This window comes from Remersonia thermophila, chromosome 5 (assembly GCF_042764415.1).
Source record: "Remersonia thermophila strain ATCC 22073 chromosome 5, whole genome shotgun sequence".
In the NCBI taxonomy this organism is placed as follows: domain Eukaryota; kingdom Fungi; phylum Ascomycota; class Sordariomycetes; order Sordariales; family Chaetomiaceae; genus Remersonia; species Remersonia thermophila.
The window spans coordinates 407398-430780 of NC_092221.1; the positions used below are offsets into that span (position 1 = coordinate 407398).

Consider the following 23383-nt stretch of genomic DNA (forward strand, 5'->3'; position numbering starts at 1 on the left):
GCTATGTCGTGCTTTCCCAGAGCCGAGGTGATGACGATCCGATATCTCTGGTTGGGCTCTTGGAGGAATCCCTCGATCGTCCGGCATCAGCATTCGCAGCGGTTTCCGTCTCGGGCAACACCCGCCATGACTTGGCCACAGCCTCGCAGCCTGTCGCATGCTTCGAACCTCCTGTCGAGGGCTTTGACCCACCTCGAGGCTTCGAATCTTTTCTCCTTTGGCGACCCGACACACGCTGCTCAATCCCCTGGCCAGCCCGCTCGCCGGAGGTATCAATGCCTTTGTGCCCGGCTGCAGAAAGGTCTACCGGCGGGCCGGTCACCGGAACCGCCACATCAGGAGCTTCCACTACCGTCAGCACTTTGAATGTCCACGATGCTTCACGAGTTCCAACCGCTCAGGCAACGTTGTTCGCCATCTGAGGCGCTGCCGGGGAGGTGGGAGGAGGAAACGACACAACTGCATAGACAAGATAGAAGGACTCTGTGCTTCACGATACCTGGAAAACCCCGAAGCGAAGCGGATTTCCTTATGAGGGGGATGATAGAAGCTAGGAAGGATATATTCGCTCTCTCTTTTTTTTTCTTATATTTCTTTTTGCAAGACTGGTCTATTTCTCACGGGTTAGGTTTTCTGCTGGTGTTTTGGGGGGGATTATAATATTGCAAGCGATTCGGCCCATCTAGATAGGTAGCTTTTCAACAACAGCTTGTTACATGCTTCAACGCCGTCCTCTGCCAATCTCTCTCTCTCTCGGGCCTCGGGAGCTTTGCACTACCAGATGCCATCGCATCAACGTCCAAGTTCCAGCATTTCCATGGCAATGGGGGCACATACAGCCCACGCCCCCTCTTAGCCTCGAATCCCAGTGACCAACTCTTGGGGCCATCAAACCCGCCGGTTCTGTCCCCTCCCCTCTCCCCTCCTGCTCACGATACACTCCCGACTGACACAGTCGACCTTTTCTTCGCAGGCTGTCCAAGCCGTCCAAGCCATCCTTCCGTCACACCCTCGCCGCCAGCGCGACACACTTTCGCGATGAACACAAACCATCGACACGCTGTGAAAGAACATGAGATGCTAGGGAACCCTGAGAGATGAGCGTGTTGTAATGATGCCGCCTGAGTGTTGTTGGTTGGTGTGTCGACATATCTCTCTGATGCTCCCCCTTCCGCCCCCCAAACGAACCCGACAAATCCAACTACTTGGCGAAAAAAGGGCAATCTTCCTATCCATACCGCTTGCTTGATGGCACGCGCAGAGTTTGTCTGAAAAAGTGATGTTGTTGAATCCGACAAGACGAGCGAGCGCCTCGCGCGCTTCATACAGATCAACCACATCCCCCCCTCAATCTCGTCGCGTCCAGTCCACCCGTGCGTTTTTCTTCTCCATGGCGCGACGCAAGGCCGCGATCACAGCGAAAAAAAAATTGGTAGCGTCTCTTTGAGTAGCGTGTCATCCTTAGTGCAGGGGCCATGCTAATCTTCTCTGTATCGTTTCAAATTGACCAAATGCCCCGAAGGGCGAGGAAAGAAAAGGAAGAGAAGAGGTGGAAGATGATGGGGAGGTCGCCCGCGATTAAATAGACGGCCGATGTGGTCAGTGCACACATGCGTGATGGCAGGCGCTCGCAGCCACATGGACCTCTCGCAGCAAGCACGGGCAGGCAGGGAGATGCGTGGTGGAGCCGTGGCGAGTGACAAGCAAGGTTGCTGTGGCGGGGCCGGGGCCGGGGCATCCGCTGCGCCAGCGCATGGGCAGGCTGCCAAGCCCGCCCTCCAGCCAATGGCGCTCTCCGCCCATCGCCAGCCGGGGCTCGCATCGCTGGGAGAGGCTGGAGCTGGTGGACGACTCGGTGGCTTCGATCGCCGACGACATCTCCGCTGGCGTTGCGTGCGCTGCATCGGGAGCAGCGCCCACCTTCCAACGCGACCAGGGACGGACAACCCACCATGGCGCGAATGCACCTCGCTCTCCTCCTGCTCGCCGTCCTCGCGGCGGTAGCCAGCGCATGTGAGTGACATGCCCTCCCCGTCCCGTCCTCGTCCGTCCTCCGTAACCCGCACCCCCCCGGAGGCCGGCCGACGGAGGCATGCCCGCCCGGGGGGGGGGGGGGGGGGGAGATGGCGCAGCCGTCTCCAACGACGGGACGGCCCCGGGCGCGCGTCCTCCGCGACGACCCCGAGCGCGGAACCAACGGGCTAACCTTCGCTTCTCGTCTCTCCAGCCCTCCCCTCCTTCTGCAAATGCACGTGCGGCCAAAACTCCACCATCATCCCCTTGGGCCCGCAGCACGGCGACCCCAACCCCCCGCCGCTGCAACGACCGCCGCCAAAACAGTCCTCCTCCTCCTTGTCCACCACATCTTCCACTTCTTCCTCGTCCTCGTCCTCCTCCACCTCAACCACAACCACAACCAGCACCTCCCCGGCCTCCGACTCCACCTCCCCGGCCCGCGCCAACCCCCGCCGCCCGGCGCACGGCATCCCCCTCTTCGAGCGGGAGCCCACCAACTCGTGCCAGCAGTGCTCCCGCGCCTTCTGCCTCAAGTACAACCTTCCCATCTGCAAGGGCGTCGACGAAAAGGACATCAAGACGTCGTGCTTCCAGCGGGACAGCCACAAGGACCGCGCCATCGTCTGGTGCTTCTTGCTGGCCACGGGCGGGCTGCTCGGGTGGGCCGGCGTCAGGCAGGTCGTGGGCTCGGCGAAGCGGCGGGGCGGGCGGGGCCGTCATCCGTCGTCGCCGCCGTCGTCGTCGTCGCCCGCGGGGAGGATGGGGGTGCGGGAGAATGGCAGGGGGAGAGGGACGGGGTTCCTAGGACGGGCAGGAAGGGACACGGCGCCCTACGATCCGTTGAGAGACGGGGATCATGGCGTGCATGGTGGGAGAGGCACGGGATAATAATGCAGGCAAGCATCATGGTTGATAGCCATGTTTGTACAATGGATCGTTTCGGGTTCGCAAACGATGGAGAGAGGAGCACGGGATTCTAAGGGTCTCGAAAACAAGCAACAAAGAAAAGAGAGAGAGAAAAAAGAGGATCTACCTTACTCCAAGGGAATGTACACTAGGCACCATACATTCACTACCCTTCTTCGTCGAGTGTAACAAGGCCGGGTTCGATGGAACAGGTACTTGATCGAGGATGCCATATCGAGTAGAAGCCGGAAACGAGACGCGCGCCCTGGTTGAAAATGTCTTTTTTGTTTCTTTTTAGAAACCTAACCCTATTTTTCTATCCCCTCCCAGCCGCGAGGACGGATAACGATGCTCTCCCAAACCGGCCAGCCAAAAAAACATCACACATCATTACAGCCATCTCGTGTCCCCGACGCCCAAATGAGCTCAGCTCAGCTCGTCTTACAAACACCCCTTCGCCATCTCGAACCCGGCCGAGGAGCGCTTCTACTCCTCCTCCAGGAGGGTCGTCTTGGGAGAGCTGTTCACGGTCCCCGCAAGAAGCTTCCTGCGCTCCCGAACAGCCGCGGCCAGATCCTCGAGCACCTCAACCGTCGACTCCCAGTTGATGCAGGCGTCCGTGATGCTGACGCCCTTCTTCAGGGCCGATCGGCCCTCTGGGGGCACCTTCTGGTTGCCCTCGTTGATGTTGGACTCGATCATGACGCCGATGATGGCCCTCTCGCCTTCGCGGAGCTGGTCGGCGATCGCCTTGGCCACCTTGGGCTGGTTGCGGTGGTCCTTGTTGGAGTTGCCTAAGTCGCCAAGCGTTAGCCACGGGTCCGCACGCGCGCCGCTCCCGTCTTGTTGCGCCGGCACTCACCGTGCGAGCAATCCACCATGATGGCCAGCTTCTGGCCCTTGGCGATCAGCGCCTTCTTGGCCTCCTGGATGCTGTCCCGGTCGTAGTTGGTACCCTTGGAGCCGCCGCGGAGAATGACAAAGCCGTGCTCGTTGCCCTTGGTCCGCGTGATGGCCGCCAGGCCCTGCTTCGTGACGCCCATGAAGTGGTGCTTGGCGGCGGCGGCGCCGATGGCGTCAATGGCGACGCCGAGGCTGCCGTCGGTGCCGTTCTTGAAGCCGACAGGGAAGGACAGGCCCGAGGCCAGCTCGCGGTGCAGCTGGCTCTCGGTGGTGCGGGCGCCGATGGCGCCCACCGAGATGAAGTCGGCCAGGAACTGGGGGGAAATGGTGTCGAGCATCTCGGAGGCGATGGGCATGCCGGTCGAGGTGAGGTCGCAGAACAGCTTGCGCGAGACGCGGAGGCCCTTGTTGATATTGAAGCTGTTGTCGATATCCGGATCGTTGATCAGGCCCTTCCAGCCGACCGTCGTGCGCGGCTTCTCGAGGTAGGCGCGCATGATGATCACCAGGTCGTCCTGCAGCTTGTCCGAGAGGGCCTTGAGGCGCTGGCAGTACTCGATGGCGGTCGCAGGATCGTGGATGGAGCAGGGGCCGACGATGACGAGGAGGCGGTCGCTCCGGCCCATGATGACGCTCACGGCGTCCCTACGGCCCTTGACGACCGTCTGGAGCGCCTGCTCGGGCATGGGGATCTCCGAGATGAGCAGGGCCGGCGGAATGAGGGGGTCCTGCCCCAGCACTATATCGAAGGCGTGGTTAGCGATCGTCATGGGAAAGCCTCGGTCCAGAATACGCCGAGGGAACAGAAAAAAAAAAATTGGCGGCAACAGAATCGACAATTGCGCAAACTTCCGGAGACCCGCGGTGCACGGAATACCGTGGAGATGCCGTGGATGGTTGCAGATCAAAGCTCACCTCGCATGTCATCGGCCTTCAGCGGCGTCGCTTCGACTCCAGGCATTTTTGGGGATTTTTCTTTTTTTTTTTTTTTTTTTCGGGGGGGACCCTCAAGAATGGAATTTTAGGATAATGGGAGCAAAGCACACAGGCCGCGTGCGGGAGAGAGGTTTAGGTTACGGCCCAGGGGGAGGGGGGATGGCCCGGCCAGGGGGGTAAACAGGAGGATATAAGTCCCGAGATGATCTAGAAACGATACACTGGGATACAAGAACTAGAAACTGATTCTAGGTTGTTAGGGATGCGGAGGTGGTGATGATTGGGTTGGATCCAGCGAGCAACGGTCGTGAGTCAGGAGGAGAAAAGTCCGAGAAGCTTGGACGTGGTGCTGGTGGAAGAGGATATATCCGTCGAGGATCAAAGTGACTCAGGTCCCCTTGTCCTTTTGGGGGAATCGGACCGGCGGCACATTGGGCAGGAAGCGACATCGCAGTTGCACACAGGAGCGGCCCCGGTCGCCCGGAAAGAACTGGAACCCGCCGTAATGGCGACTCTTTCCAGCTTGGTACGGGCATGGCGTGGCGTGGCATGCAGGAAAGCCGGCCTCGCATTGTTTTCTCATCTTGTCTCCCACGCATCTGTCTCTGACGCTTCAACGCCCTTCAATTGCTGTCATCTTGTCCTCTCTGTCAAAGGTTGCGGCCCATGACCCAGCCAACGTGGGGGAGGGGTCAAAATTTCTCCCTGGTCTGGCGGTTCTGCCCGTTTCCCGCTTCACCGCCTTGAGGGCCGGCTTGGCAACGTGCGTTGAACCACCCATTGGCAAATGGCAGGCCGTGCAATTGAAAGCACCCATGTGCGGCGTACGCAGTACTTCACCTAGTTGCTACGCAGTATAGTACATGTCTGTGTAACCTGGAAGGCCGTACGACAACGATGGCTCGTGCGAGACCCATGTGAACCCGCGATGGAGGTTCCATGGAGCAACAACCATTGGCTCGATCCGGCCTCGCCGTGATTCTACGACGGATTTGCCTCGACCCTGCTGGGACGCACACGTTTGTTGACATTGCGTCGAACCAGACGATTTGTGTAGCGCCCCAGCCTCGCTGGCACCGTGCTACGGCAAGGTACCATCCCACAGTGGTATCCGCCATGTCTGGCGCCGGCGATGGGAACGGCCGACACGCAATGGCGGAGCGAGACTGCTCCCGTCTTACTGTAGCAGCGATTCCAGGCCATGCATGCCGAGGAGCATGCGGTTGAGTCAGCGGAAGGACATGGCCTTCCAGAGGTCGGCGTTGGGGCAGTGTATATGGTCTTCACCCCGTAAACGAGACCTGCCTGCCTGCCAATCGGCCGTCCCGTCTCGTCTGCACGTCCGAGGTGGATCGCATCTTTGACACGAACCATGCGGACAGCATCCGGTCATGCCAGCACGCTCTCTGCTTGTGGTGTATAACTACCTCCACCGTCCGCGAACCAGCCCAGCTTCGACCTCTCATGAAGGGCACCCTTGGGGACGCCCTGGTCCAGCCGCCGAAGTGGGCAACGTGACGAAGGCCTCGGTGGGCTCTGGTGATGACAGAGACTGCCGTCATCAACGCACGGAAGAGATTCTTTGTGGGTGAGGGTATCTTGAAGCACGTCTGAAACGGACCTCGAGGCTTGTCCTGGGGAAGCCGTCTCCACACCGCACCGCTGCAACCCCAGCACCTATCCTCCAGCCCTTGCTGCATGCCAGGCTGAGGGCACGACTGAGCCAAAAAGCCGCCTCGGTCTTGAGACCCGTCCTGTTTGCATGGGTGCACAGCACAGGAAAAGCCCAACTCGGCCACGATGCTAGCGAGGCATGAAGGCTGGTCGGAGCTTGCGAGGCTCACAGGTTGTCCAAGTCTCTGCAGGTCGTCCTTTGCGAGCGCGGGCCCCTGCTCGCATGGGTTCCGACCTGGATGAGCCTGTCAATCGCCAATCATCGGGGCTGCGACCGCTCTAGGTCAAACAAGCAGGGCGGGGACGCGACATCGGGAAGATCTCGGATGCTCTCCCTCGCTTTCGACTGTATAGTTATCGTAGATAAGTCTCCCCATAAGAATTGACCCTTGAGATAGGCGCCCGACCATCTACCACAGAGCTTCCAGGTCCTACGTAGGTGGCGTACACGACGTTGGCAGATACCTGGAAATTGCAAAAGACATCATCGGTACAAGCTTCAAGAAGAAGCGTCGCAAAGTGCACAACTGGGACCACCCCCTTGTGCGGGCCCCTATCCCCGCGTCTGCCAAGGCCCGTCCCGGCACAGCGGTCTCGGCAAGAGGGCTGACCGATCCAATCCAGCCCCAGGCTTTCTCCACCTGCCTCACGGGCAGCGAGCCAGAGAGGCCTCGCCCCACTCCTCAGCAGCAGCGGCGGCTGCTGCTGCTGCCTTTCCGTATCTTGACAACCTGCACAACCTCTCTCTCTCTCTCTCCCCTCTCCCCTCTCGCCCCGTCTCGGCTTGGACCTTCGGCTTGGAACCTTTGGCTCCCGTCTCTTGACGAGGTCAGGTCAGACAGCGTCGCTGTGACGGGGGGAACCATCGAATTCGAATCCTTTCTCTCACCCGGCCTTTGGCGTTGCCCGCTTTGTTCGTCAAGACCCGCCTATCGAAGCGACCCAGGGCGATTCCCTCCACCTTTCCATGGTTGCCTCCAGAAGGACATCCGTGGCACCCATCGCTCGGTGACGGATCGCCAACTTTGACAGACCCTCCTCCCATTCCGCCTCACCACGCAATCCGCCGTCCGGTCCGTTGGACCGCGACCATGATGTTCCTCAACCCTACCGCCCCTTCTCTCCACCGCAAGAGGTCCCGAGACGAGGAAGATGAAGGGCCCTCGGGTTTCCCGGTGGGATTCATCGAGCATCGGAGCGTAAGTGAGCGTTCTGCCCGTGGCGATATCCAGATGTCCCCGCCTCGGACGACCCTCGGGCCGCAGGCGCATGCGGCTTTGGCTTTCCTGGCCGGGATCGGGATGCGGTGTGCGACAAAGAGAAGCGCTCGTCTAACGCCCATTTCCAGAAGCGCCTCCAATCCCTCCCCGTCAGGACATCCCCGATGTCCCAGCGATGGAACGAACAGCTGAACTTCCCGCTGCTGAACCCGACGTATCCGACGCCCGCCCCGCGAGTCGTTACACCGCAGGAACCGGTTCAAGAGGGCATGTGGGCCGACGAGCCCGAGCTCGTGCCGGCCGCGGCCGCGATGTCGGATTGCGACATGGACATGATGGACACGTCGGAGCCTGTGGGCCAGCCTGCTAGTCCGCCAACCGGCACGGCTGCGGGCCCCTTCTACGCCGCAGCCAACACCGCGGGCCGCATCCCGACGCCGATCCAGTGCAGCTTCGCCGCCCAGGTCCGCGGCCACGGATGGAACGGCCGGGCCGCCATGGCCGGCGACGTGCTCGCGACCACGCCGGAAGAGCCCACCGGGGCGCGGTTGGGCCCCGGCGGGATGGCAGGCGCCCCAACCGCAGCCGCCGCCGACTGGAACAGCCTTGCCGAGAACCGGCGTCTGCCCTCCCCCATCAGCGAGTGCGGTCCCGAGGACAGCCAGGGAGGCATGGCGCTTGACGCATGCTCCTTGACACCCTCCCCGCCGTCCTATCATGGCGGCAACGGCGACCCCTTGAACCAAATCACCCACGAGCACCCCCTCATCGCCGAGCTGCCCGCGCGGACGGGCTCGGCCCTCAGCCGGCGTGACAGCACGCCGGGGACGGACAGACACGGCCGCAGCGGCAGCGGAGCCAGCAGCAACGGCGGCATGGACGTCGAGGGCATGTCCCCGCCGCGCAGGGGGCACACGCGGTCCAAGCACACGCTCAACTCGTGGACCCCGCTGCAGCCCGGCATGACGAGGACCTTTAGCATTGGGTACAGGGCGGACTGCGAAAAGTGCAGAAACAAGCAGCCGGGGCACTTTAATCACATTATTATTTCCTAAGGCGAGGAATGCGGCCCTTGGCATTGAGCGCGTTTTTGGGATTTTTTTGGCGGGTTGCGGACGACGGACGAGGGAAGGCGTTCAGGTGGGAACCAGGCAGGGTGTTGGGCGTTTTTTTTTTTTTTTTTTGTGGAAGAATCACCAGAAGTACCTTGCTGTTTTCGTTTTTGTTGCTTTCTGATATCCATGGCTGTCGTTGCAGGGAATTGTCGGATGCTGTATGGACGGAATGGATGGCACTTGGGCACTAGGGAGTAAGCAGGCATAGGGACAGGGACGATGTTGGCCGTGGCTGGGCTGTAGGAACAAAAAACGACCCCGGCCCAATTCATGAAACGGTTCGGTCTTTGGACCTCTCCTTGTAGAGATGCCTCGAGGGCAGGCGTGCTCAGCTTGTGTCGATGGGCTGCCATGGTGAGCGGCCCAGGTAGGGCAGGCGGTCGTTGCCAGCCAAGGAGAAAGGCCCTGAGGAAGCTGGTCAAGTCGACTGCGCCTGTCGTCGCCCGCCTGTGGTTGCAGTCTTCCAGTGCCATTCCCGCCCACCACGTCATGACCCATCCTCGCGTCTCGCGAGCATGCCCTCCGTGTGCTCGAGCATCGACCCGTTCTCGCCGAACGGTTCAACACGTCTTTCTTGCAGACGTATTGTTTACTCGGCACATTGGTTTTCCCCCAACACCCCGTTCCCCGTTTCTTCCTGGCTCCCCTCACACGCACCAAGTTGGACTGCTCCCGACGTGCCCACGCCCGTGCGAAACTGCGACGCCGCCTATCCCCACGCATCCACACGCTCGCCGCCATCCCGGCCACGGTCACGTCCGCGACAAAGATGGCGGGTACGTCCGGGACAGGGACCGACGTCAGCCAGCTTGGCGATGCTGTCCTGCCCGCCACGTCCGTCCTGGGCCCGATGCATACCGCCAGCCCCACGTCCCACGCCGGGCCGTCTGCCGTGCTCGCCGCGTCCATGCCCCGGACCGAGGGCGTCTCCGCGGCCACGGCGGCGTCTTTTGCGACCGTGGAGGCGTGCCTCTCTTGGACTCCGGCGGAGGACAGGTTGCTCTCCGACGCGGGCCCGGATTGGCGGGACGGCGTTGCGTCAGCGATGGAGAGGTTCGTCCGGTGGGTGCTGGCGCGGAGCGAGGGGCTCGCGAATCGGACGGTTGGGCTGCTGGGCCTGGGTCTCACCGGGGCGGGGGCGGCGGAGATGGGGTTGGGGGTGGAGATGGAGGTCGGCAGGGATCGAGAAGGAAGGGGCGCGAGCAAGTTGCCGGACGCGAGGCCAGGAGAGGCGGCGACGTTGGCGTCGGATCCCTCGTGCGAATGCCGGCGTGATGGCTCGTCCGTCCCGGATCGCCGGCACCGGGATGAGCGGCATGCTCGGCCCTCCACGACCGCCCGCTCTCGGGACAGCGGCCTGCCCGTTCCTGCCACCGCCCCCGCCGCGGCCTCCTCCGCGACCATCGCGCGGCCCCAACCCATCCTCGCATCGCAACCGCTGCAGGCACCGAGCCCTGAAAACAGCCCCGATCTGGACCCTGTCCGCCTGCTGAGCCGCATCCCCGACCCGCTGGACGTGGTCGCCCGGGTCGTGGCGCTGATGGTCAACGTCCTCTACGTGGGGATCACGTGCCTGCTGGTCATCGCCGTTGCGGAAAAGATCAGCCTGGCCGTCGCCGCCGCGCGGGCGGGACCCGACGCCGAGCCGCCCCGGCCGCGCCGGCGTGCCGGACGTGGCGTACGTGGCGTACGTGGCGGCGGCGGCGGCGGCGGCGGCGGTGGGGTTCGGCTTCGCGGAGGAGGAGGAGGAGGAGGAGAAGACGGCGTCGCGGCGGATGGTCCCGGGCTCGGGACGTCGCCGCGGTTTGGGTACGAGGATTGGTCTGGCTACGACGGGTCCGAGGCTGGGCACGGCGGCGGAGAGATGGAGACGGCTTGGGAGAGCGCCATTCGCCGTGCCGAGCGAGAATCCCGCAGGCTTTCCGGGCGCGCGGCGGCCGACGGGTGGGCGGCAGGCGGCGAGGCGGCAGGTCTGCGGCTACGAGGCGGCGATGCTACGATTGTGGGTGCCGCTGCCGATGCTGCCGATGCTGCTGCTGCTGCTTCGGCATATTCCCGACACGTTGGCAGCATGGGGCTCGGCCGCAGACGATGGGACCACGCTGTTCGCCGTGCTGGGAGCTTGGGGCGGTTTGCGGAGCTGCGACTGGGGAGGACAAGGTTTCTTTTGGAGGTGGCGGTGATCGGCCTGATGGTGACGGCGCTGATCAAAGTGCTGACCGTGGTGGTGCCAGGGTGGTATTTGGGCGCGGCGAGGCTGGTGGCGGGAGTCATGGGTTTGGGGTGGTGTGCGTCTGTGGAGAGGGCGGAGGAGTAGCTGGGCGACCCTGCGGGAGAGGGGAACGCAGGCGGGCATGAGGTGATGCACAAGCGGAAGGATGGACGACCACCGAGGTTTGAACATGAAGCATTTGATGTCTTGCATACTGTGTAACAATTATGCTGTCCAGGACCGGCAGCAGCAGCAGCGAATGGCTTGCATCGATCGCAACCATGGTTCATGGTGTTGCCTGGAAGCGATGTTTGTTGACTTGCCCCCTGACAGGTTGCCAGGCAACCGCCTAGGCTGCGCTCCTGCATCAACGTGTCTCACGACATCTCCACAAGTGTATACGCAGTACACAGTGGTACGCATGGAGGAGGTCGTGTGTCTTTTGACGGCGAGCGCACATGAGAACCTACGTCGGGGGTGGTGGACAGTAAGTAGTACAGACTGCGTACGCAGCATGCGCATGTAGCGATGGGCCGTGGAGCGTTCCCTCTTTGCTCAACACCCCGACACGAGATCTGCAGTAGAGAGTTAGTTATCGGATGAGACTCCATCACGGTACGGTACCAGCAAGGTTGGCAACGGCTCGAACAAGAATTGCGAGGCTGGATTGACAGGTTGATTGATTTCCCCCCCCAAACACCCGTGAACCACACACGTCCCGTGTACTGCGTAAGTAGGGCCCGAGTCATGACAGCCGTGCTCGACAGGGGACATTGGTCGTAACCCTAGCTTTTCCCAGGGTGCCCAGAACCTCTAGAAGAACCCTAACCCTCTTCCTGCCGAGGTGCGATGCGATGCGACGCGGCGCGCGCGTGGGTTGCGTGCGTGCATGCGTCGGGTCTCGCTCGCTCCCTTGGCGATGTCATGTCCTCTCTTCCCCCCCCCCCCCCCCCAAAAGTGACGATCTGGTCTTTTCCACCGGGCCGACGCTCGACAAACTAACTTACTATCTCCATCCACGACGTACGCCAGCAATACCCTCCTCCCTCCCCCCCCCCCCCCCCAGCGCTGCCGGTTCGTACAGCTTGCCGTCCCAGATGGCCAATTGGCTGGCCAGTTGTTGACAGACAACCATAGACTTCCCGATAATAGCGACCGTCGCAGAGCCCTCCCCTCGCCCCCTTCAACCCCATCAACACCATCGCATCGCATCGCATCGCATCGCATCGCATTCCGTTCCCTCCGCTTGTCCTCGTGCTCGTCCCCAGCCCGACACAAAAAGACCCCTTTTTCCCTCAGCCGCAGACACACACGCATACGCTACCGGTAGCCCGCCATGACCCGCGCCCAGCAGACCATTTCCATCGCGCTCCTCGTGAGCTCGGTATGTGTTCCCGCTTGCCCCAAGGAAGCTCCCGGCTCCGGGGAATCCATCGCGACGCCGACCGCCACGACCAACTCCGCAAACGACGACTAACGCATGGGCTTGCCCAACCAACCAGCTCTACCTCTCCCTCTACCTCGAGCTGATCCCGCTTCCCGCGTTTGTGCAACGAGACATTGTCCCCGTGGTACGTCGTTCCCATTGCATCTCTGGCCCGCTTTGCCTATCTCGGGCTTGTGCCTTTTTTTTTTTGTTCCCCCCTTTTTGTTGGAGATGGGGGAGAGCAGGAGAAGAAACAACAACGAGCGCCGGTCCCGGACGATTTCTGACGCGGAAAACAAACCCAAACAAACAGCTTCCCTTCTGGTTCCTCGTCTCGTTCGGCGCGTGGCTCCTGTTCCGCCTCGGCTGGGGCATGCTCACCTTCCGCGACACGCCCGAGGCGTACGCCGAGCTGATGGAGGAGATCAAGCAGGCCAAGGCGGACCTGCGGACCAAGGGCGTGGATGTCGATTAAAGCCACGGCGTGTGGGAGCGAGCGAGCCATGGGTGCAGAAATACGCAGGGAAGAAGCAAGGGAAGAGTTGGGTTGGGTTGGGTTGGGTTGGGTGGGTTGTGCTGTACGATTGCACGTCAAAACCTGGGCACCTGATTTCGGTTGATGGGGGGTTTTCCGCCTTGCTGTCGTCAAAAATAGAGAGAACCATCTGCACTCTCGTCTGCCGGGGACCGTCGTCGTCCCCGATCCCTATGCAAAACGCAAAACCCACGGTGGCGAGGACGAACGGGCTGAGCCCAGAGGAGAAACCAAGCCGCCACGCAGACCAACAAGCCATTCCGGGCTCTCTAGGTGTCGTATCCATGGTTTCCTCTAGGTGGCTAAGAACGCGACGGCGTCCTATGAAATATTCCTGTTCGACATGTCTCCTCTTGGTGGTATCATGGAGCGCCCCTTTCCAAGCGCCAAGGCACGCAAACATGGACGGTCGCGTTTCCGCGGCCCGAGCTCTCCCTAACCGCACGCAACCCCGAACAAGACCTGCGTCCAAATCCTACTCCAACGGCCAGCAGTAAGAGCCATGGGCTCCCATCGTCACGTCACCATCAGGAAGGGTTAATTTTTTTTTTTTTTTCAAGCCCTCTCCTCCCCCGCCAGCAAGCACACGACCGTCCGGACCGCATCCAGCGGGTCCTCGCCGGCGCGGAGGAGCTCGTCGAATAGCTTGGGCAGGCCAGCCAGCCGGCCGCGTTCGTCGTGGCGATGCCCTGGGATGGCCGGTGCCATGTTAGCAACGATACCGTCCGGGTGGGCTCGCAGGAACCACCCCGAGGCGAAAGGGGGATGGATGGGTGGCGAAAATCAAGGGATGACGAGGGGCGAGAGGATGAAGGCACTTACACTTGCCCGGCACGCCCACGAGGATGCCAATCTCGCTCTTGGCCTCGCCGGTCCAGTCAAACACGATGCGCCACTGCACCCGCAGCGCCGACGCCTCCTTGCCGGCGTCCCCCGCCGGGTTTCGTTGACCTTTGCCGCCGCCCCTGCCGCTCGTCCTTGTCGCCGCGGCGGCCAGGACGGGTATCTCGAGATCCATCTTGGTCCTGCCCGTGTAGGGCAGCAGATCCGCCGCCGTTTCCGCCTTGTCAGCCTTGACGCTGCCATCCGTGGTGGACAGCAACGACCCCTCTTCCTCTTCCTCCTCCCCCGCCTCGCCATCCTCCTCGTTTTTCTCCCCACCACCACCACCACCACCCCTCCTCGCGTTCCCATCGCCAAGCAACCTCTTCCTCCGGTTCTTCCTCCTCAGCTGCGCCGCGACCCGCCTCTTCTTCTCCCGCTGCCTCGCCACCATCGCCCGCACCGCCTCCTCCCCGGCCCCGACCTCCCGCTCCAGCGCCCGCCAGACCCGAGCCCGCTGCACGGCGACGCGGAGCCACGCGCCCATGGCCCAGGTAAGAACGCCGACGTTGTTGCGCAGCGCGCTGCTGTGCAGCGTCGCTGACGTCTTGCCGCCGTCCGCAGCAGCAGCAGCAGCAGCAGCAGCGGGGTGGTACACGCTGCCCTCGCCGGCGATCCGGTCGATCAAGGGCCGCAGCTCGGGCTCGGCGGCGGGGTCGAGCTTGGGCACGGCGAGGCGCGTGACGGCCATGGTGCGCGTGTCGACCGTCATGTCGATGCGCGCCGAGAAGAGGCCGCGCGGGGCGGCGGAGGAGGCCGTGATGGCGTGCTGCTGCAGCAGACGGCCGTCGTCGGACGGGGAGGGCGGGAGGGGGGACACGTACGCGGTGAAGACGAGAGGAGTAAAGACCTGGAGGTACGGCAGGGCTTCGCTGGCGGAGAGAGGAATGGGGTGGTGGGAGATGGGTGGCGGGAGGTCGGGAGGGGGGTCCTTGGTGGTGGCGGTGGTGCTGGACAGGTTGGGCTGGGAGTTGGGTTTGCCAAAGGGGAGGAAGGCGATGGGGTTGAGGGCCGAGGCGAGCCAGGGCTCGACCGCGGTGGGCGGGTCCGGGTTGGCGGCGTCCGGAGGGAGGGCGTGACGGCCGAGGAGGCGGAGGATTTGGTCGGCGTTGGGCGGCGGAGAAGGTTCCCGGCGAGCCAGGCGGGCCTGGCGGAGGCGCTCGTTTTCGCGGGCCGCGATGTCGAGGTCGCGTTCGAGGTCGCGGATCTCGGCCAGGAGCGAGTCGCGGAGCTTCTTCTTGTCGGCGTCCGGGTCGGGCGGGGCGAGGCCGCGCAGCTCGGCCGTCGTGGGTGGCGGCGGCGGGGAGGGGCCTTTAAGCTCCTCGGCGGCCGCAAGGGCCGGCCTTTTGGATGGCATGCCGGGAGGTCGCGCCGGGGGTTGTTTGAGCGGCGATGAGCTCTTGGCCCGGTCCCTGGCCCGCTTGCCACGTCGCGAGGGCGTGGCGTGGATGCCCGAGGGCGGCGTGCTCACGACAGGATCCGGGCGCTCCGGGGTGGGCGGCAGCTCGGGCTCGGGGATCACGACGTCCGGCAGCACGCCTAGGTTCCTCGCGGCCACGCGGCCCGTGATGACCTTGAGCAGCTCATCGTCGACCTCGGGGGCGGGCGGCGGGAGCGGCCTCGGCGGGGGTCGCGACGGCGTCAGGCCGCCGAGCCGTCGTGCGGGCGACCGCAGGATGCTTCCTCCGCTGTGATCCGGCAAGGAAGGCATGGCGTCGCTGGCGCCGGATCCAAGATCCAGCTGCGTGCGCATGGCCCTCGCCAGGCTGACGGTGCTGTCGGGGGTGGTGGGACGCGACGCGGCGGGGGGCGCATCGGGCGAGGAGCGCAAGCGCCGGGGCTGGCTCTCGCGTCGGCGCAGGACCTCGGGGTTGTGTCGCTCCAGGCTGGCGCGGGTCGGAGAGGCAAACGAGGGGCGGGAGGGCGAGGAGCCGACGCGACGAGGGGCATCTCGGAGGGCCGTGGTGGTGGAGGCGGAGGAGGGTTGGTCGGGGTGCACGGCCACGGCGGTGCGAGGCGAGGTTCTGCGCCGTTTTGGCGCCGAGGTCTCCATGGAGGTTCAATTGGTGCGGGAACTAGGGGATCATGGCGAGAAATCCGGGTTGTGCCCGTCCTCTCAAAAAAAGAAGGCCGTCGCGACGACGCGTTTGGGGGGGGTATGCGTATATGGGATCGGGCGGTGTTTTGTTTGGATTGCGACGACGCTTGCATCGCTCGGGGCTGCCGGCGGGTTAGCGACGGGACAGTAACACAACACAGTGTGACACCGTGCTCTCGCACGTGCATGTGCTGTTATAGCAGAGTACCACGGTACGTACTGTGTATAGTACTGTGTAACTCCTCGGGAATGACGCCACAGCGCCCGCGCGCGGGAACGGGACTTCGGCGCCGGCCCCACATTTCTCATTACCGGCTCGGTAAGGTACCTTACCTTATGTAACCATCAACCCAAAAATGCTTCCGAAAAACCGTCCAAACTCCCCATTGTCCGGTAACAACCGATGAACCGGGCTTGACTTTTTTTGTCGCTCACTCCCGTCGCCCGATTTACAAACTTTACAAACCAGAAACCCACCACGACGCATACCGTTGAGGTCGCCGCGTTCTCCCGGACAAAGCCCCAACTATAATTCAAACAAGGTCCCAGCAACCATGAGGCGAGCTCTTGTCAGCGCCAAGCCGGCGCGCATTCTCTCGCGGGGCATGGCCAGCCACGGCGCCCCTCGGCCCGTCGTCCCCATCATCGCCAGCAACCCCTCGGAGCAGATCCACCCCGTCGGGCCCTTTTACGAGTCCATCCTGCGCTCCAGCCTTCCCAGCCACTCCTCCAAGACCCAAGCAGCCCCCGCCGCCCCGAAGCCGGCCGAGCCCGCCCCGGCGCCCAAGCCCGCCGCCCCGGAGCCGAAGCAGACCAAGCCGGCGCCCGAGAAGGCCCCCGAAAAGGCCCCTGAGCCTGCCAAGCAGGCCGAGAAGCAGGCCGAGAAGCCCGCCGAGAAGCCCGCCGAAAAGGTAGCCGAGCCCGCCGAGGACAAGTCCGCCGCGGCCGCCCCCGAAGAGAAGAAGCGTCCCGGCCGCCCGCGCAAGGCCAAGGCCGAATAGGACGACCCAGCCACCACCACCTCTTCTTCTTCTTCCTCCTTCTCCTCCAAGGCCAAGTTCGTTTGACCTCTTCCTCCGCCACCACCGCCGTTCCGTATCACGCCCATTTCCTTCCTGTCCTTCCCCTCGGTGCCCTACACTGTCCTCCTTTTTTTTTTTTTTTTTTTTTTCCCTCCCACCCGAGGACTTATTACAACCCAACCCCCCTGCCAACCCACCAATTCCGATCACGCTTCGCAAAACCACCACCACCGCCGTCGTCATCGTTGCATCCGCTTCCCACCCCCGCGCTAACACCTCCCTTTCCTCCTCCCAGGCCCGCAGCAGCATCCGCGGCGGAATCGTCTTCGCCTCCCGCCTAAGCGGCGCCGGCTCCTCCCTCCCCGCCGACGACGAGTACCGCCAATCCCTCCTCCGCGCCTCGCGCAGCCGCGTCGTCGCCGGCGTGCGCGTGCCCCCGAAGCCCGAGGAGCCCGACAACTGCTGCATGAGCAGCTGCGTCGACTGCGTCTGGGAGCGGTACCGGGACGAAATGGAGGAGTGGGCGGCGGCCATGGCGGAGGTGGAGCGGCGGACGAGGACGCGGAAGGAGCAGGGCGGCGGTAGCGGTAGTGGTAGTGGTGGTGGTGGTGGTGGTGGTGGTGGCAGCGGAGGAGTGCAGGAGGCGGAGGCGGTGAGCGAGGAGGTCGGGGTCACGGAGGCGAGCGTGGAGGCGGTGGAGAGGGGAAAAGGGATGAAGATGGGGGTGCATGACGAGGTGGCGGATCGTGAGGGGGGGACGGCGATCGAGGAGGAAGAGAGGACGGTGGAGGAGGATGCGGGAAAGGGGCCGGGCGGTTGGGACGAGGATGAGCTGTATAAGCACGTGCCGGTCGGGATTCGAGAGTTTATGAAGCATGAAAAGAAGATGAGAGAGAGGAAACTGCAAGAGGGAGGGGACGGCGGGAAGGTCGAAGGGCGGCCATGACCCCCTCGACATGGAGGAGAGAGACGAAGAGAGAGGGTAAGTGATGCATGTATATATAGATTTATACATATATATCTGGGATGGAGCCTGTATGATTAGGTATACCTGCCTTAAACTTGCACAATCTTGGACTTTTCTCTAGCCGGATCAGCCTGCCAAAGCAATGAAGCGCAACCTCGTACAGTATGATTATACAATTCGAAGGGACCAGGCAGTCTGAATCTGGACGCCCGGGGGTGTGTGATGTGCGTGGCATCATTTTGCATGCGGTCCGAACCAAGGGCCTCTGCGGAGAGTTTGTTCTTGTCTGTCTCAAAATACCACTCTCTCTCTCTCTCTCCCTCTCCAACACCCATGCCGTCCGCCGTCCCAGTTCCAAATGTCCCCAACGCCCGGATCTATTCCTAGCCCTTCCTTTGCCTCGTCAAACCTTCAGCGCCGACTTGGAAAAAGAAATATAACCACTACGCACACACACCCTACCTCCCACCCACGCGCGCGAGCCTTTTCCTTTTTTTTCTTTTTTTTTATTTGCTCTTCCCAACGACTGGCTAGCTAGCCCCTTGCGTCTAGGCCTTGCTCGCGTCCTCGGCGTTCTTGTCGTGCTGGTCGATGTCGCCCGCCTCCCAGGGGTAGCAGATCCACTCGTCGCCGACGGTGCGGGCGGCGAGGTAGCGGCCGTGGAGGATGTCGTCGGGGAGGTGGCCCTTCTTTTGCTTGTCCTTGTTCTGCCGGTGGAACGAGCCGTCAGCCATTGCGCCGTCCCGGAGCGCCGAGGAAGAGGAACCGCGGAGTGAAACCGAGGAACACTCACGTGAAGCACAAAGATGGAAAACTCGGTCTTTGCGTCGCTGCCAATCTTGGCGCGCGCCTCCTCGACGTCCTTTTGCAGCTCGCGCACGGCGTACTCGAGCGTGGTGCGCGTGTCGTCCACCTCGTCGACGATCAGGACCCGCTTGCCGACCAGGTTGCTCATCTCGCCGAGCGTCGACATGTCGAGCCACTGCGTCCGCGTGACCTGGGTGCCGGCCTCCTCGACCATGTCGTCGTCGTCGTTGTCGTTGGCGCGCTTGGAGGGCAGCTTCTCGTACAGGGACAGGCCGATGGCCTGGATGGGGATGTTGGGGCTGCCGGGCGTCTTGAGGAACGAGCGCAGGATGCGGGCCGGGATGAAGCCGCCGCCGCCGATGGCGATCATGAGCTGGGGCTTGAACTTGTCCAGGATGTGAGGGGCCGACTCTTGGCACAGCTTGTGCACCTGGTGATCATCATGAGGTTAGGAGGGTTTTTTTTTTTTTTTTTTTGTGTGTGTAAGTCCGGGGTGGTTTGGGGTGTGGCTGCTTACATCGTTGTACGTGACGTAGATTTTGCGGACCATTTTGACGGTGGTGGTGGTGTGTAGGTAAGTATATGAGTGTATGTGTGGGTGTGTATGTGTGTATGTGTCTGTGTGTGCGTGTGACGAGATGAGGCCGTGTAAACCGATTGTCTGTGTAAGGTATCTGGTGAAGGTGTGGTGGTGGTGGTGGCTCGGTGTGACGTTGTAAGTAGTTACTCTGCGCGTGAGAGGTCAGCCCTGGGCCGGAAACGCTCGGCTTTCAGCAAGACGTGGAACCCGAACGGAGCCCCGGAATAGCCTACCGATGAGACGACTTGGGGCCTGGCCGGATCCGAACTGAACCGTCCCGTTTGTTCCAATCCTCCGGTGCTGACAAGAAAAAGAACAATATCAGGTTGTCAAGCACTGGCGGGCGAGAGGTGGGCAAAAGAAGGATGCGTCCCGGGTTTAAGGAAACCAGAAAATCTTCGGACGCCCATGACCCCACCAAGCCCCGCTGTCGTCGGCGGGCGCCGAAAACGCCCCGCAGTGGAGTCCCGGACCGAGAAGTGGGGGGATCTAGCCTGCTCGCCGCACGTTACGGGCAGGTGCCGGAACCGTCACCGAATCATGGGCAGCCCTGTCCCAAAACCTTGCACGCTGAGGTGCCCTGCTGGGTCCGGTAATAGGTCAAGGTAGGTCAAGGTACCTAGGTTCAAGGTAGGTCAGGAAAGAAACGTCTTTTTTTTTTTTTTTTTTTTTTTTTTTTTTTTTTTTTTTTTGTTTTGGTTTTCCAGGAACGTGGTCATCTCTATAGTAGCTCTCTCTCTCTCTCTTTGCCTCCCAGGTTGCTTGTATCGTACATACAAGTATTGGAACGCCGGCTCCACACGTTCGCTCCCGTCCTGTGCCGTTCATCTGAGCACCTCCAATAACCAGATCGGAGAATATGCAGACTTCCTTATGCACGAACCGCCCGCAGGTTGAGCAGAGGAGGGTCGGGCGCGAGTCAGGTCAGGTCCGGGTCGCATCTGCATCACCAGCGCCGGTCCTGGTTGGAACGAGGCGCATTGTGCGCTTTTTTCCGCTCTCTGGCTTTTCTCTAGCGCAGAACATGCATATGTTGACTTTTGCCTTTTTGTATTGTTATCTTATCGTGTAACACCCCCTCCAACCCCCCGGGGACCTCCGCAGTGTCAACCACCCCCTCACCGCTGCTGCAAGGCAGCCATGGGAGACGGTCCGGTTATTCGTGATAAGAAAGCGTAAATAAAAAATATGAGGCAACAGGTTGAACGATACAGGGACGCAGTCTTGTACTGTAATTACCGTACATACCTGCGTACCGGCATTCATCTTGATCTTGCCTGCATACAGGTAGATACGTACCTACCCAGGTGCTTCGATAGGCACGTGAAGATGTCACATTCATACATAACGAACTAGTTACAGCACGTACACCCACCAGCGTGTTAGCCAATTGCCTCTTCAGGTTCTCTTCCGAGCGGCAGGGAACCCAAACTCTCTCAAGACCAACACCAGCATTCCTTCAGCTATCATCATACAGTCTCCCTTGGGAAATTCAACAACCCCGAGTTCCTGTCTCCTGTAGAGCAATCGCCGCGCTGGCGAAACAGTGAGAACGCCATCGCAGGTCATCTCCGCCGGGATTGAATAACCCTTGACATGAATGCAGGGGTCGGAAGGACGAGGGATTCCTGCAGCCTTGTCCCACCTCAGCTCGTCCGTCGTCGAGGCTCTCAAGTCAAGAAGGACTGCCTGTCGACAAACATGGCCTTTTTGGCGTTGAGCTGTCGCTTCCTGTACACTAATCACCTGGGTGCTCCTCTGGATCAATCATCACCTCCTCCTCCTCTCTTCGAACCCACACGGTAATACCCTGGTTCAGGAACCCACGGATCGACCGAAACCACCTCCAGCCTCTCTAACCATCCACGCTGCAAATCCCCAATCCCCGACGAGTTCGCCTTTGGCAACCCCGAGAACCGCGTCGATCCGGCCGTTCGCAAAGGTAATCATTGTCTTGTCTCTCTTCTGGACCCATCATGTCGCCCTTCCCTCCTTGCCCCTGAACCAACCTGAGATTTGGACGGTGGAAGCCGGAGGAGGACGGCAGTTCACGTTCACATGAGGCACTTGGGGGGACGTGATGGAGGAGCAGAACGAGAGAAAGCATCTCCTCGGCGCCCCTCTGCGTTGGAACCCGGTGCACAATGAACAAGCAGAATCATGGTATCCCGAGCCCGCCTCCCTCGCCTTCACTCCTTCCAAGCCGTCTCCAACAGCTCCTTGATCGTCCTGGCCTTGATCTCCGGGAACTCGTCATTCAGCGTGCGCTCCGGCCGGAAGTTGAACACGCCCTCCTCAAACATGAGGCTGAACGACGCAAAGAAGCTCTGCAGCACCGGCTTGGGAAGCCAGGGATACACGCTCGGGTGCGAGGGGAGCTCGGTGATACGGCCCGCCCGCAGCGTCTCGAGGTCGTCGGTCGTGACCGTAAACTTGACGCCCTTGGCCTCCTCGGCGAGGCGCACAAACTCGTTCCAGGTCAGGCGGTCGCCGATGATGTACGAGTCGCGTTCCCCTAAGAAGCGTTGCGCCCGTGGGGGGTGGGTGCGCCTTGGTTAGCTGTGTTTCCCCGATGCTGTGTCCTGCGTCCTTGGATGCAGGGAGGCGGCTAGACGTACACTTGGGGACATCCACCAGGGCCGCCACGAACTGGGCAATGTCCCAGGTGTGGGTGAACACGACGGGCACGTCGCCCGACCCGGGCACGGCGGCCGTGTTGTGCGCGATGTCGATGACGACCGCCATGGGCGGCTGGTACGAAGGGACCTTGGGCGCGAAGAAGTAGTCGGCGAAGAAGCCGTTGGTGACGGCGGTCCACTCGAGAGAGGTGCCCTCGATGATTTTGAACACGGCCAGCTTGCTGTTGGACAGGGGGAAGATCTTTGCCACTCTAATACGCGGCGGTTTAGCAGCTCATCATTTCCGCAAGACAAGACGCAAGAAAGGACGCCGAGGTGCGTACTCCGGAGTGTACTTGATGGCCCAGGAGCTGGGGATGAAGCGCCGTGTGACGGCGGACTTGTCGGCGGCCTGGATGAGGTTGACCTCGGGATCCTGGCTCTGGCTGAGATCGAGGGTCGAGATGACGAGCTCGATCTTGTTGTCCTCGAGAAGCGAGGTCAGGGCGTCGACGTTGTCGTAGGGTGCGGCCAGGATGCGCGCGCCGATCTCCTTCTCTTTGGCCTCGGACGCCTGCGCAATCCGGTTATTCATGACATCCGCGAGAGTCTCATCATTGGTGAGGATGAGAACCGTACCTGGCGAGACAGGACGAAGACGGTGTGTTTGCCCCGGGCAAGCAGCGCATCCACGATGGCCCGGCCGAGCTTGCCGGCGCCTCCAGCGACGGCAATGACGGTCATTTTTTTTAAAAAAAAAAATTTCGGCCTGCAGAGGATCTCGTGAGACAAGCTCTTGGGGGTGTTGCACGGGGTCTTGTTGACCTTGTTGGCTGCAGAGAGGGCCCACGCTGCGTGGTCTGAGGTGGTGGTGCATATTCCCCCTCACTTATACGCCATGCCCCTCGGCTGGCGGAGATATGTTATTTCCGTTTTGGGATGGTAGCCCACCTTGTTTTGCTGATTCATCCGCGGGCGGTCAGGGTTCGTTTGTTACCGCGCCCCGCCAAGAAATAACGCATCGTATTCACTATTAACCCTCACAGGATGCCTCCGCCCACTTACATCACCAACATCCCCCAAGGCGGGACCGGACCCAAAAACACTCCGCCCGCCCCATTGCGGACGTCCGAACGATGCGGCATACCCCGAGGTGCTGCCTTGGTTTCTAAGCTTGACGCATGGTCTGCACATGAGCCTCCTATGACGGTCTTGGTGGCATCGTTGATCGCCTACGTTTCCCATATGATGAAGTGCAGTACGTGGCGGAATGGCGTCGTAATGTGAATGTGACGACTTGACCAGACACAGGCCAAGCTGAATCAACTTTGTCAGACAAGCTACCCTATCAGCCCTCATAATGGTTTATAGTGTTTACCATCATGACGACAGCATGGTGTGAGACACCCTCGGCTGCTGAGAGCAACGTGGAATGTTTGGTCAGAGCTCAGGGTGTCCTGTAGTCA

At 61.6% G+C, this 23383-nt stretch overlaps 8 protein-coding genes across 8 annotated transcripts; 4 read left to right on the top strand and 4 right to left on the bottom strand.

The window, feature by feature from the left end:
* Positions 1–1952: 1952 nt before the first annotated feature.
* VTJ83DRAFT_5342 (uncharacterized protein) lies at positions 1953–2904 on the top strand (the record flags this gene model as incomplete). Its single annotated transcript, XM_071011932.1, has 2 exons — positions 1953–2013; positions 2228–2904. The coding sequence occupies 2 exons, from the start codon at positions 1953–1955 to the stop codon at positions 2902–2904; spliced, it is 738 nt and encodes a 245-aa protein (XP_070864717.1).
* A 504-nt stretch (positions 2905–3408) lies between these two features.
* VTJ83DRAFT_5343 (uncharacterized protein) lies at positions 3409–4786 on the bottom strand (the record flags this gene model as incomplete). The annotated part of the gene is made up of 3 exons (XM_071011933.1): positions 3409–3716; positions 3785–4564; positions 4741–4786. 3 exons carry the CDS (start codon positions 4784–4786, stop codon positions 3409–3411), a joined length of 1134 nt encoding a protein of 377 aa, XP_070864718.1.
* Positions 4787–7526: 2740 nt separating this feature from the next.
* On the top strand, positions 7527–8710 carry VTJ83DRAFT_5344 (uncharacterized protein; the record flags this gene model as incomplete). The annotated part of the gene is made up of 2 exons (XM_071011934.1): positions 7527–7634; positions 7784–8710. The coding sequence occupies 2 exons, from the start codon at positions 7527–7529 to the stop codon at positions 8708–8710; spliced, it is 1035 nt and encodes a 344-aa protein (XP_070864719.1).
* A 3608-nt stretch (positions 8711–12318) lies between these two features.
* VTJ83DRAFT_5345 (uncharacterized protein) lies at positions 12319–12883 on the top strand (the record flags this gene model as incomplete). Its single annotated transcript, XM_071011935.1, has 3 exons — positions 12319–12366; positions 12485–12553; positions 12722–12883. The coding sequence occupies 3 exons, from the start codon at positions 12319–12321 to the stop codon at positions 12881–12883; spliced, it is 279 nt and encodes a 92-aa protein (XP_070864720.1).
* A 615-nt stretch (positions 12884–13498) lies between these two features.
* VTJ83DRAFT_5346 (uncharacterized protein) lies at positions 13499–15878 on the bottom strand (the record flags this gene model as incomplete). The annotated part of the gene is made up of 2 exons (XM_071011936.1): positions 13499–13632; positions 13766–15878. 2 exons carry the CDS (start codon positions 15876–15878, stop codon positions 13499–13501), a joined length of 2247 nt encoding a protein of 748 aa, XP_070864721.1.
* Positions 15879–16477: 599 nt separating this feature from the next.
* Positions 16478–17891, top strand: VTJ83DRAFT_5347 (uncharacterized protein; the record flags this gene model as incomplete). The annotated part of the gene is made up of 3 exons (XM_071011937.1): positions 16478–16889; positions 16935–16984; positions 17241–17891. The coding sequence occupies 3 exons, from the start codon at positions 16478–16480 to the stop codon at positions 17889–17891; spliced, it is 1113 nt and encodes a 370-aa protein (XP_070864722.1).
* A 569-nt stretch (positions 17892–18460) lies between these two features.
* On the bottom strand, positions 18461–19269 carry VTJ83DRAFT_5348 (uncharacterized protein; the record flags this gene model as incomplete). Its single annotated transcript, XM_071011938.1, has 3 exons — positions 18461–18619; positions 18706–19149; positions 19237–19269. The coding sequence occupies 3 exons, from the start codon at positions 19267–19269 to the stop codon at positions 18461–18463; spliced, it is 636 nt and encodes a 211-aa protein (XP_070864723.1).
* Positions 19270–21488: 2219 nt separating this feature from the next.
* On the bottom strand, positions 21489–22661 carry VTJ83DRAFT_5349 (uncharacterized protein; the record flags this gene model as incomplete). The annotated part of the gene is made up of 4 exons (XM_071011939.1): positions 21489–21814; positions 21918–22189; positions 22262–22491; positions 22557–22661. 4 exons carry the CDS (start codon positions 22659–22661, stop codon positions 21489–21491), a joined length of 933 nt encoding a protein of 310 aa, XP_070864724.1.
* Between the last annotated feature and the right edge of the window lie 722 nt (positions 22662–23383).